Source organism: Canis lupus, chromosome 17, assembly GCF_048164855.1.
Source record: "Canis lupus baileyi chromosome 17, mCanLup2.hap1, whole genome shotgun sequence".
Taxonomy (NCBI): Eukaryota; Metazoa; Chordata; class Mammalia; order Carnivora; family Canidae; genus Canis; species Canis lupus.
In genome coordinates this window covers 52,392,858-52,406,061 of record NC_132854.1, presented here as the reverse complement: position 1 = coordinate 52,406,061, position 13,204 = coordinate 52,392,858, and the positions used below count along the sequence as shown (strand labels likewise).

General features: G+C 37.1%; 1 protein-coding gene across 4 annotated transcripts in view; it reads left to right on the top strand.

The window, feature by feature from the left end:
* The window catches only part of VWA8 (von Willebrand factor A domain containing 8), a 353,412-nt gene that overhangs the window by 249,615 nt on the left and 90,593 nt on the right, over positions 1 to 13,204 (top strand). For all 4 annotated transcript variants that reach the window (XR_012010082.1, XM_072782924.1, XM_072782926.1 and 1 more), the window contains 2 exons: positions 4,659 to 4,740; positions 8,997 to 9,198. Coding sequence is in view for 3 of the 4 variants with exons in the window: in XM_072782924.1 (XP_072639025.1) it covers positions 4,659 to 4,740; positions 8,997 to 9,198 (284 nt within the window). In the remaining variant the exon portion in view is untranslated. The remainder of the gene's footprint in view (positions 1 to 4,658; positions 4,741 to 8,996; positions 9,199 to 13,204) is intronic.

Here is a 13,204-nt window from a genome sequence, read left to right as displayed (position 1 = left end):
AAATCTGTCCTTTCTCCATTGAATTTCAGCAGTTGGACCTCTGCTGAATATCAACTGACCACATATGTTTGGGTCTCTTTCTGTATTTTCTATTGTGATCCATTGATCGCTGTGTCTATGCCTTCACTAGTAGCACACTTGATTACTTTCTAGCTTTGACACTTCTTTATAATGAGTGTCAAAGTCAGATAGTATAGAGCTTCTAACTGTTGGTAGGTATCAGTGGGTAGAAAATTAAGAGGAAATCAAGGATAAGGAAGACTTCTGGCTAAACTGACCTGGGAGGATTCTTGCTGAAGGTGGGCCAGGGTGATGAGACCTTACCTCGAGGATGATGGAGGATGAGGACACCTGATCACATGTTGAGGGTGGAGGATTCTGGTTAAACTGACTTAGCAAGACTGTTGCTAAAAGTGAGGAGTGCACAGATGAACACAGAAGCCCAAAAGTTGGGGCCTATTTGGAACGAGGATCCAAAAGAGCCTGACTAGAGTTTGGTCCCAGGGGAATGGTCTTTGTCATCATCCATATTGATAGCTCCTTCATTTATTTTCACTGCTGAACACACTACAGTTTATTCATCTGGTCTCTGTTGATGCACACTTAAGTTCTTTCTGATTTTTGCTATTACAGATAATAGGCAATGAATAGCCTCATACCCTTCTCCTTGTGTACATGCTGAGAGTCCATAGGATATATATTTAAGAGTAGAATTACCAAATTGTTTCCCAAATATTGTTCCGGCAGCATAAAAGAAGTCCTGTGCTCCCAATCCTTATCTACTCTTATAAGGATCAGACCTTGTATTGTGGTTTCAGTTTCTCTTTCCCTAATTTAATAACCTTGAGAATCTTTTTATATGTTGTGATTTACTCTTCTGAGAGTTGCCTATTAGGGCTTAGAATGGTGTCCAGCACATAGGAAAAATTTCATAAACATGGACTATAAAAAAAAAAAAAAAAAACAGAAAACCCTAGGAGAATGATAAAGGGAGATCCCAGGAAGATAGCTATGCACAGACCTTAGAGATCAGCCAGTTCAGATGAGGACACATGAGAAATTTGTAAATATTTAGCTAACAAGCATCAGTTATAAGGAACAAAAATAATAAGTTTGTGAAATTTTAAGAAGCATGTATCAAAACTATGAGACCATTATAATCCACAAGTTAAGAGAGGAGTGACTGATGTTAAAGTGTTCTTTGTACCTTACATTGTTCAAGAGGAAAGCAATGATATTAATAAAGTTTATGTGTCAGTAAAGTAGGAATAGAATATATAACTTCCAAAGTAGTAGAAGAAAGATTATGGCATAAGAAATACCTTTGCTCTGGTTAAGAAGCAATCGTGAGCCAACACTAGAATAAAAAAAAATAGTTATTTTTCTTTAAGTAAATAGAATCCAGCCATCTGATTAGTCAGGAACTAATGCATATCAGCCTGTTTATTAAAGAAATCAATAGAAACTATAAAGGCTATTTTCCTGGTGGCTTTCACAAAGATGGTATAACTTTTGCTGACTGCAGACAGGGAGAGATTTACTGTTGTCTTCCAGTTGTTTTTCTTCTAGTTAAATGTTAGCTTTTTTTTTTCTTCTTTTTCTTTTTTCTTAATTACAGACCTCAGCTCTTTAAACACAAAATAACAACTCTGGTTTAGAAGTGATACTCTGTGTTTTGAACTTTGAGTAAATTCAAAGATTTGGCAATTAGCCACATTGCAGGGCTCTTCATTTCACTCTTCATCTCTTAACACAGAAGTGCATTAAACTTGGTAGTTAACAGGTGTACATCAAATTACATTCCTAAAAGGAGTGAATTTTTTAATATGATTTCATCCTCCCTCTGAATGTGTTCTCAGTTGTTTTGTCTGACAGCTTTTATACGTCCTCCTAACCTTGGCGTTGTGCATATAAGCTGTCCCCACTGTTCATGGGACCTATGCAATAAACACGGAGCTGTGACTTGCCTTCCATCATTAGGTAATTCATCCCCACGCATAGCTTATACCTCTCTTTGAAATCCACCTGGACTGTAAATATAATGGAAATTTACTGAGCCTCTGTCCTCTCTATAGTGTTGAAATGTTTAAAATGGATAGACAAGGATTTGGCCAAATTTCGAGGGAAATCTGGCCACGGTGTTCACTTCCTTAATTCAATCACATATTCTGAGCTGATTCATTTTCAAATCAGTAAACGTCAGTTCTGATTATTTTTCAAATGCTTGCCATTACCACCACCACCACCACCACCACCACCACCACCACTCCCTTTATACTGTTCTGAAGTGCTTTATAGCCACAAATTGCCTTTTCTGATACGTGAAAATATTTTTTAGCGCCAGGAGTAAAATTCTTACTTTCTCCTTCTTGAAATAGACACAGCCATTACTGCATTTTTCTCACCCTCTTTATGCCATGGAATTAATTTGCACAGTGAAAGAAAAGATATTTTAAAATAAGTTGGCTTACTTTGCTTTCATGGGCCGTCTGAAAGCACTGGTGGCCTGTAGCTCAGCTTAATACTACTACTTATGAAAAAAAAAAAAGCACCCGTGAGTGACAAGCCAAAATTTAAGTTGGTTAGCTAGGCAGCTCGAGTCATCCCAACCGCTTCAATAACTGGTCATTTTTGGCAAGGAACTTGGGTCTATAAATAATTCAACCCACTTCAGCTGGGTCTTAGCAGCAGGAACTGTCAAAAATGATATATGGTGCAGAACTTTATCCAAGACTGACCTTCTATCTCAGGCAGCATTTCTAATGCAGGCTGTGTGTGACTGATGATAAGCGTGCTTGTTTTATATAAATGGCCATCTAGGGACAGCCAATTCAGCCGGGTGGTCAGGTTACCATAGTAACTGTCTTTTCTTACCCTCCACTAACCCTGGACATTACCTTCCTTTCCTCCTAGCCCTCTGACCCTTGACACTTCCCCCTGCCTGACTCTGCAGCTCATACCTGGCCCCAGGCCTGTGAGTCCCACCCTGGAGTGTTTTCTGAGTCCCCAGAGGACCACAGTGGATTTTGTTTTGTTGTAGTTTTTTGTTTGTTTTTGTTTTTAAAGGAACTTTTCCTCTTTTTACTGTGGGCTCCTCAGATGAGACAGGAATCACATCTCCTTCTTCTCTGTCCTCAGTGCTTTGTTGTATAGTGTCTGGTACAAAGTAAGCCTAACCATGTTTGTTGAATAAATAAGACATATTTTGAGTTTTGAGTTTTTCAGATGGTCTACTCAAAAACCTTTGGCTACAAACATTAAATAAATATACCAAGTTTCTTATTTTTTGTAAACTATAAGTTGGATAAGTTCAGTGTGCATATCCTGGATATCTCATTCTAATGTGAAGTTGTAAGGTTCTGTGTAAGGGAGATTTTTTTTTTTTTAAGAGACATTAATGACCAATCTCTTGTAAAATGAGGCTGTTTTAAAAAGTTGTTGCCCTAGGATCAGCTTAGGTGGGAGCTGTGTGGAATGGTGGACAGAGCAGAGATTTCAAAGCCAGAAAGGCCTGGATTAGAAAGCCATCTCCATCACTCTCCAGCTATGTCGCCTCAAGCAAGTCACATTATTATTGTACCTCTATTAGCTTCAGCCTCCTCCTCTCTCAAGCAGGAATCATGTGTCTTTGCTGTCAGTATTAAGATCAATACCTATAAAGACTGAGCAGAGTTTCTGGTGGTGTCAGCCAGTGATCATGCGTGATGGCACTCAAGGCTTTGGAAAAGAAGTCAGCAGACCCCTGGAATTGGCTGGAAAGCAATTCCAGAATTGGAGATGGAAGCTCTGGCACCTGTTTGTCATACCCTCTCTTTCCCCAACCCTTTCATAGCTTCCATGATCCAGAGTCCTCATCCCGTGGGCTCATCCTCACCTCACCCTCACCTATGTCAGAGGGCCCTAATAATTACAGGTACCATGTGCTGAGCAACTATTAATAAAGTGCTTTTCATTCACTAAATTCATCTAAGCCTCAAAATAATGTGCTCAGATGCTCAGATGCTGTTGTGACCCCATTTTACAAGTGACAGAAGCAGTGAGATAACTCACTTGACCAGCATAAAACACAACTAAGAAATGCCAGAGCCAGGATTGTATACCTGGCCAGTCTGATTACAAAGTGGGTACTGCTTCCACCACATTATACTCTGATTATGACTTCCTAGGAAAGAAAAACAATTCGAGTGATGAAATCTTTTCAAATAAACTGTAAGTGCTAAAACATCTCATTTTGGGAAGCTGGCAAAGACAATGAAAAGAACTTAGGTCATTTTCTGACAGTAAAGAATCATGGCCTAATATGCAGGTATTTGACAATCTTTGTGTTTCAAGTGATAAAATCTTTTCAAATAAACTGTAAGTGCTAAAATGTCTCATCTTGAGAAGCTAGTAAAGACAATGAAAAGAATTTAGGTAATTTTCTGACAGTAAAGAATCGTGGCCTAGTATGCAGGTGTTTGACAATCTTTGTGTTTCCTTGACAAAAACAACCCTAGAGACTAGACTTGGCTCAGGACCTTGTCAGGTGGGTCTCAAAGCTCTGCCCTAGGCTACTGCTAACTTCATTCCACTTTTAGCAACATTCATGCTTTCTTCTGGTCTTATTTTGATACCGTGCAGTAATTTAATACTCAGCTCGTGTCATGACTTGTTTGCAGATGTTACCCCTCCACAAACAGCTGGTTATATAGAAATCACTGACCTTCAATCAAAGAAACTCCGGTATATCCCTATTCCCAGGTAATCCACTTTCACCTATGTTCTCAGTTTGTATGTCTGATTAAAAGCAAGTCAAGTCTTACCAAGTGCTCTGAATAAATGTGTGCTTTTGCCTCCTTAAATAGCAAGCTCCTTTTTTTTTCCCAGTTGCAGTTGGCTTGTATCTTGCTGCTGTTCTGCCTGTTTTACTGCTATTTTTATTTTCCTTTGGGAAAAATGTTCAAACAATATATAGGTGTAAGTCAACCTACGAGGCTTCATTTTTCTATCATTGATCTATTCATTGATCTATCCCAGTGATCAGTTTTTGTGTATCTGAAACAATGTTTTCAGTATTGCAGAAATATTCATCCTTACTATTTTTTTAAAGTTTTTATTCAGATTCTAGTTAATTAACATACAGTGTTCTATTAGTTTCAGTTGTACAGTTTAGGGATTCAATGCTTTAAACAACACCCAGTGCTCATCACAAGTGCCCTCCTTAATCCTCATCATCTATTTCACCCATCCCACCACTCACCTCCCTTCTGGTAACCATCAGTTTGTTCTCTATAGTTAAGAGTCTGTTTCTTGGTTTCTCTCTCTCTCTCTCTTTTGCTCTGTCTCTCTCCCTCTTTTTTTCCCCCTTTGCTTGTTTGTTTTGTTTCTTAAACTCTACATATAAATGCAATCATATGGTATTTGTCTTCTCTAACTTACTTTGCTTAGCATAATACTCTCGAGCTCCATCCACCATACTTAACTTTATATTTTAGTTTTCAGAGATAAATGTGTTCAAAATATCAAAGGAATTTAATTAGCATTTATTTAAAATTGTTTTTTGTTTTTTTAAAGATTTTATTTATTTATTCATGAGAGACACAGAGAGAGAGGCAGAGACACAGGCAGAGGGAGAAGCAGGCTCCATGCAGGGAGCCCAATGTGGGATCGATCCCAGGACTCCAGGATCACGCCCTGGGCCGAAGGCAGGCGCTAAACTGCTGAGCCACCCAGGGATCCCCTAAAATTGTTTTTGTTTTTTTTTTTATGTGAAGGGGGTGACTGGGTGATGAGCACTGAGTGGGGCACTGGACGGGATGAACACTGAATGTTATACTGTATGTTGACAAATCGAACTCCAATAAAAAAATATACAAAAAATAAATTTTAAAAAATGAAATTTAAAAAAAGAAATAAAATAAAATAAAATTTTGTGAAGGCTTTACAGTAGCTAAAGGCTTCCAGAGATTTTGTAATGGAGCTCATGACCATTCACTGCTTCTATCACTGTCCAGTGATGGAAGCAAAGTACCCAAACCAGCTAGACTGAGGATACCGAAGGAAAATTATGTGCTTGGTTTCTACCCTTGAGGATCACAAGTGTCCTCACCAGGAGTCTGTCCCTTTCTGAATGTATCCATGCCTGAACTCCCTCTTTCAGCTGAACCATGCACCTGCGCTCGTCTAGTTGGCCTAGCTCCCTCATTCTTCCATACTTTGCCCACCTCCACCCAGTCCATTGCCTCCTTCTAATCTTTTATTCTGCTTTAGCCTAGTTTGACATCACATCCCCTCCTTACAAATACTTCCTGACAGAAGACTGAGCCCTCACAACACAGGGGTGAAAACCTCATCTGAAATCTCCCAACAGAGGAGCCTGGAGCATGAAAGAAAGGCCAGCCACACCAAGACCTGTCAGTCACCCACAGCATCATCAGGCCACTTTCCACCTAACTCTTCCAACCCCTAGAAGAAGATAGCCAAACATATGCCAAACATGACAGTACACAGTAACTCAGAAACACAGTTTCATTTCTTAGGACCCATAATCAGTTTCAATAAATAGGAATAATAAAAGCATAACTCAAAAAAAAAAGTTTACTTATTCCAACATATATAAGTGTGCCTTCTTAGAGCATCTTAATGTGTCCGTTTAATGGAAAATGGCTTTTAGTCATTTGGGGAAATCACTTATTCCAGATGAACTATGTGCTTATTAAAATATAATATTAGTTTAAGCCACAAAAGCAAAGAACAACTTTTTGTTTTTTACATTTCTAAAGCATTAGTCATTTTTCTCCACTATTTCTCTTAATTTCTCTTTCATTAGCTCTAGCTTTTATTTCATTGTTTTTCTCTTTTAACTTTCTGTGTGAACCAGATGTTATACCTGCCATGGAAAAAACATCTGGAAAAACAGCTGTGTATAGAGCCAATGCCAGCTGGTCGCCATGATGCATTCATTTAGAGCCGTACTGTCCACCAGAAATAGAATATAAGTCATGTATGTCATTCTATAGTCCTTATTAGCCACATTTTTAAAAAGGACTTAAAAAAGGAAAAATAAACAGTTGAAATTAATAACATTTTATTGACTCAGTATATTTGAATGTTATCATTTTATCATGCGTACTCTAAAATAAATAAAATATTTTTTAATTTTAAAAAATGTTATCATTTTGACACATGCTCAATATAAAAATTTTAATGAGATATTTTATATTCCTTTTTTCTTCTAAGTCTTTGAAATCAGTATGTATTTTATACTTTTGGAACATCTCAGTTTGGACTTGCCATATTTCAAGTGCCATGTGATTTGGAGTCTGTTCATTATCAGTATATCCTGAATTTCTCTTGAGATTAGCTATTGCCATTTTTGGCATATATGCAATCCAAGAGAACAACCCATCTGGATTTCAGTTTTCCTGCTAGTTGCTTAAATTTAGCATTCTGCTAGATAGCTGGAATTTTCCATCTGATGGCTAACTTCAAATAACATAAAATACAGTAACACCGTATGTAACTACAGGGCCAGAATGAATACATCACTTTTGCTCCCAGTAAAACTTGACTATTTTTCCTCAAATCTTTGTATTGCTTGCATCTGTAAAATGATACTGCCTAGCTCTCATCTATGAGTGTATGAAAATCTGGGCCTCGCTCTACTATAATTGTATGTATTCTTTAAAGATCTTGCTATTATATATAAAGGGGAATATACATTTAAAATGAGATGAAGAAGAGATTGTAGAGCTGGGGAGCAAATTGTAGTAAATATGTGATTTTTTTTTAGCACTTTTTTTGGCACTTTTTTTGACATACTGAAGAAATTGCCCCTATAAATTTCAAGTTTCATGGTATGAAGAGTTAGACGTTTAGCCAGTATATACAGTACACCACGTCTTACATCTTGAGTGCTCTTAGAAGAATTTCAAACATTATTGTTGCATGTAGATAAACATCATTGTTCTGGAATAGCCCTTTACTTCACCATCTGTACCTATTAATTTTTTCCTAAGGCACATATTTTTGAGAGAACCCCATGAGATAAATCCTGTCTTATATCAAATGTTACCTTCTTTGAGTCCTTCTGAAACTGTAAAATAGTTCTGAAACCCTAGGACCCATCCTACTGTTATCATCCTCTTCATATTAACATTTTCTAAAACTTCTGTGTCCCAGAGTAGCTAGCTTTGTCACTCTGTGTTGAATATCTACTAAGGCAGACTGGAAAAAAAAGTCAAACTAGTCTTGGTTTATTCTTTAGGATATTATAAGATTTTACCCAACATATAGTGGTTTTGTGGTTTTCCCAGATCTACATTGATGGATTATTATGTTTTTATTATCTGATCAGACAATCCCTCTAGACCACTTATTTCATATTGAAAATATCAAATGTATTTAGAGAGCTAACACTGGTAATTAGAATTTCTGATCTGTTTGTTTTATATAGTGAGAGCAATACTCAGGAAAAGGAAGTGTGCAGTTGACTCTTATAGGCAAAAGCAGCATCCCTAGGAATGAATATATAACAAAGGAAAGATGTACATGTATGAAATATATAATATGAGAAATATACAAATTCCTTGTTATAAATTCCTGTAACTTCCTAAGTTAGAAAATGCAAAATAATAATACAAATGCAGTTAAGGCCCATAAACAAGACATCAGTTTCCGCACTTAGACTGAAACTTAGAGCCCTAAGGAGGAAGTCCAGTGTTGCAGGTGCATGAGATATAAGTTGGTTTAGAGTTCTTTTCTTTCTGACAGTGAATGTTAGTATCATCATTTCTGACAGTGAATGTTAGTATCATCATGGGTCCGCAAATACAGCAAAGTATAAATAATCAATAGATAACTGTGTATTTTTTTCCTTACAGATGGATTTCTTGGTGTCTTTTAATATGCTTTTAGAATGTGCTATTAGAATTCTTTATAGCATGTTTAATGAACCCAAATTAGGTAAACTAGCTTCATTACTACCAAACAATTGACTACTGTAATTTCGTTATCAGGTCAGAATCTCTCTCGCCGTATACCACATGGCTATCTACTATTTCAGACACAGATGCCCTTCTAGCTGAGTGGGACAAAGGCGGTGTTGTTACTGTTGACATGGGAGGTCACATCAGGCTTTGGGAAACTGGACTTGAACATCTGCAGCGATCGCTCATGGAATGGAGAAACATGATCGGACAAGGTGACAGACAGATGCAGGTACCACTCAAATTGACCTTAAAAGGTGCATACTCAGGTATAAATTTAGTTCCAGGTGCTACAGTTGTGGAAACTTCTTGCCCCCAAACTTAAATATTGTTGCTTAAATAGCTAAAATAATTTCTCATAATAGAAAAAGACAAATCTATCCCTCTAGATAGTGAAAAAGTTAAAACGTTTACTTTTTTTTTCCTTTTTTTTTGGTCAGTGTTTAAATATGCAGGCCCCTCACATCACGACATGAGAACACAATCAACTTTTGTTGTTTAACCTCCAGCATTAATTGGTTTCCAGCACTGCCTTCACATCTGTTCTGACTTTTACTACCATCATCTTCAGCATCTCTCTACATGCTACCAAGGAAGCAGAAATACTGATATAAAATGCAGCCCATTACCCTAAGGCCAAAGCCTATAGACTAGATAAGATAAGCAAATGACGCATCCAGTAGAGGTGTGTCTTTACCAACTTCCGTATAGGTCCCGATAATACAAACTTAGTGGTAGTGAGAAGTAGACCCAACCATGCGCTGGAAAGAAATGTGGAAGCAGGGCACCAAGGTGAGAGGAAAACTCCAGAAATGACTCAGCCACCAGCTAATCTGGTTGCTGTCTAGAACTCATGTGAACAACAAGGAAAGCTGTGTGCCCATAAGTACTGAAGCATATCATAAAAGGATTTATTTGTTATTGATTTATGTTAATCTTCAGAAGAAAATGTGGCTGTGTACATTTCATTTTTATACAGCAAGGTAGGAAAGAAAAGTAGGTTCCTGCCAGCTGTGCTGCTCTGTAAAGAGCCAAGTAGCAAGACAAAAAATTTCTACCAACTATTCCACTGATACCTGATTGATAATTACTATTTTACATGGTTATTTTTGTGATTTCCCTTAGGGGAGAAATGTATAGATTTATGAATGAGTAATACATATTTCTCTTAGATTCTTTTTTTTTTTTTAATTTTTATTTATTTATGATAGTCACACAGAGAGAGAGAGAGAGGCAGAGACACAGGGAGAGGGAGAAGCAGGCTCCATGCACCGGGAGCCCAACGTGGGATTCCATCCCGGGTCTCCAGGATCACGCCCTGGGCCAAAGACAGGCGCTAAACTGCTGCGCCACCCAGGGATCCCTTCTCTTAGATTCTTAAAAGCTTATAGGAACATTTTGAGGATCGTAAACCAACATAGGCAAGCAACCTCAACTTCTTTTGAAAGGGTATGAATATATTAATTTAATTAAGCTAAAACAAATGTATTGCTCAAAAATAAACATCTCATTAAGTCCAGTGAATCTATCAAAGCAACAGACTGAATGTTGGTCACTATCCATAACAGTAATTAGAAAATTAATTAACCATGGTTTTGATTCTCTTATTATTCTAAACATTAGTTTCTGCTTCCTTTGAATTAAGTGATTCTTTTCATTACAGTGATTGAAGCCAAAGAGTAAAAATTATTGTATTTCTTATATTTCATTTCAATTTCTCATGTGTCATAGAGATGAAAGGTCATATTTTTCCTATGGTCAAGATTGTGGCCTAAATTAACTTTCTTCCACAACAGAACTTTAAGAAGGAATTTTACTCATGATTTTCATAACTGGTTTTGACTGCTGCAAAAGTTAACCCCTGTTTGTGTTTTAGCCATATTCTTTTCTCTTCCCAGTAACTTCTCCGACTCTTGTTCACCTTCCTGTTCTCAGCTCCTAGCGTAAGGATTGATCCACAGTAGGCAATTAATATGCTTGTGTCTGCTCACACTCACATATACTAAATTACATCAGCCATTGAACCCATTCAATGAAAAAATGGAATTGTTCTTTTAAACTGTCACAGATTATTCATTTGTTTTTATGTAACCGAATCCATATTTATTGAGTGAATATCCATAGTTATGAAGTTAGAAATGTATTATCTAACATCTCAAAAGTAATCAAAATATTTGGCTACAGTGTGCATGGCAACATCTGATCCTTCCCAGACCAAACATCTTCCAGGAAATATATAACTTTATGTCTCCAGTTCAAAGTTCAGTTGTAATAGAAACAAGACTTATTTAGAAATAAAGTTCTACATTTGAGAATTGGATATTAGTTTCATTTGGAAAATTAGAACAGATGTTATCCTACCTTCTCCCTTCATCCTGATGTTCCTTAATCCATCTTGGTTGATAGTGAAATTTGTATTTATGTTCATACTCAAACCAAGAAGCAGACTGTGAGCATGCATCTTTATTGTCTAAACAGACAGGATTCATTGCCCAAATGGTCTGCCATTGCTTTAGCTCTTGGTCACATCTCTCCTCTTCTCTCTGCTTGATAAATAATGAGATGGTATATTTAATTGTTTTTACTTAGACCAGCTCATGTTATTATTTACAAGTAGTTTATACAACCAAATCTAAATAGGAATCATTATGGAGCAACAGTAATAACAAGCAAAAATGTGTCTTTTTTACACTCCCCATAAGGTGCAATCCTTCAATCTATTCCTCCTTTATGGGCCCTTTATTCAGCATATGTCTACTCCTGGTTTTGGAGCTGGAAAAACGCCTTTCTTAGAAATATTGAGAAAAGAGTATGTTCTCAGTACCATCCTTATCACTGGCTGAATGCCAGTCGCTTTCCCTGTTCCTGGCAGAGTAACCCGATCTCCATCTAGTGGTGAAATGGACTTATTTTACATCAAGAAATTTAAAAGGCTTGCTTTGCACTTCAGTAGTTGAAAGGCATCCCCAGGCCTGCTGGCATGGGAGGTTTACACACGCCTGTCTTGTGTGGTTCCTCTTGGTCACAAGGTGCTCCTTTCGGGCAGCAGTGAAGGCTGGGCACACTACCGGCCATGCCATGCCTTACTTATTGACCCACTTTTTTCCCTGACTCTTCTGCGTGGTAGCAAAAGAACTGTTCATACTTAGATAAACTATGTCAGTTACATACTTTAACACTATCCTTTATATCTTGCTACAGTTCAGAAGCCATTGTTGCTCGAATTTTTGGTTTTGCCTATGAATTCACTGATAGTTTTCTTTTAGGAGCACAGTTTGCAAGAAGAATATTTATTGAGCTCTGCATACAAAATGTGCTCATTAATTTTACATGCTTTGATAGGAACATGTGTTTTTCTTACAGCAAACAGCTATAACAACAAACTCATAGTGTCAGTGTAACTTGGTAGTTCTAAAAGCCCATGATTAAGAATTTATATTTATGGGGCACCTAGGTGGCTGTCAGGTAAGCTTCTGCCTTCAGCTCAGGTCATGATCCCAGGGTCCTGGGATGGAGCCCCACTTTGGACTCCCTGCTCAGTGGGGAATCTGCTTCTCCCTCTCCCTCTACCCCTCCTCCTGCTCTCATGCTCTCTCTCTCTCAAAATCTTTTTTTTAAAAAAAGAATTCATATTTATTACCTTTAGACTCCATATTTTCAGAAGCATGTGTTAATTATAAGTAAAAATTTTTCTGACCGTGCTTCATTATGTTCTTTATAAAGCATATTTTTCATATTTTTATTTAGTTATATTTGGATTCATCCCAAGAAGACTATTTAAGCTACACCCCAGTTTTCTTCAGAAATCATCTTCTCTAAAAAGCTCCTGATGATTATTCTTGTGGGAGTACAAAAGCTAAAAGATTATAGCTTTCAAATGTTGTCTAATTAAAATAAACTAATTAGAAAGTAAATACTCTGTGTATTACTGGTGGAATCTCTTTGAAGCCTTCGAATAGTACTTATTTACCTGTATACTTTTTAAATGGTTAGAATCTTTGAAACACATCATGGGACTGGCACTTACTCATTCTTACAGTGAAGATAGTGCCTAGTACACAGTAGATGCACAGTAGAGGCATAAAACAAATACATAGAAAAGATAGCTAATTTATATTAAACACCACTAATCCTTTTCCCCTTTTATTTTTTTTTTTCTTTTCCCCTTTTAAAGAAGATATTCTAGGATTATGAGTCAAGGTAGATTGCTGTACTTTAGTAAATAATCCTGGCCTTCT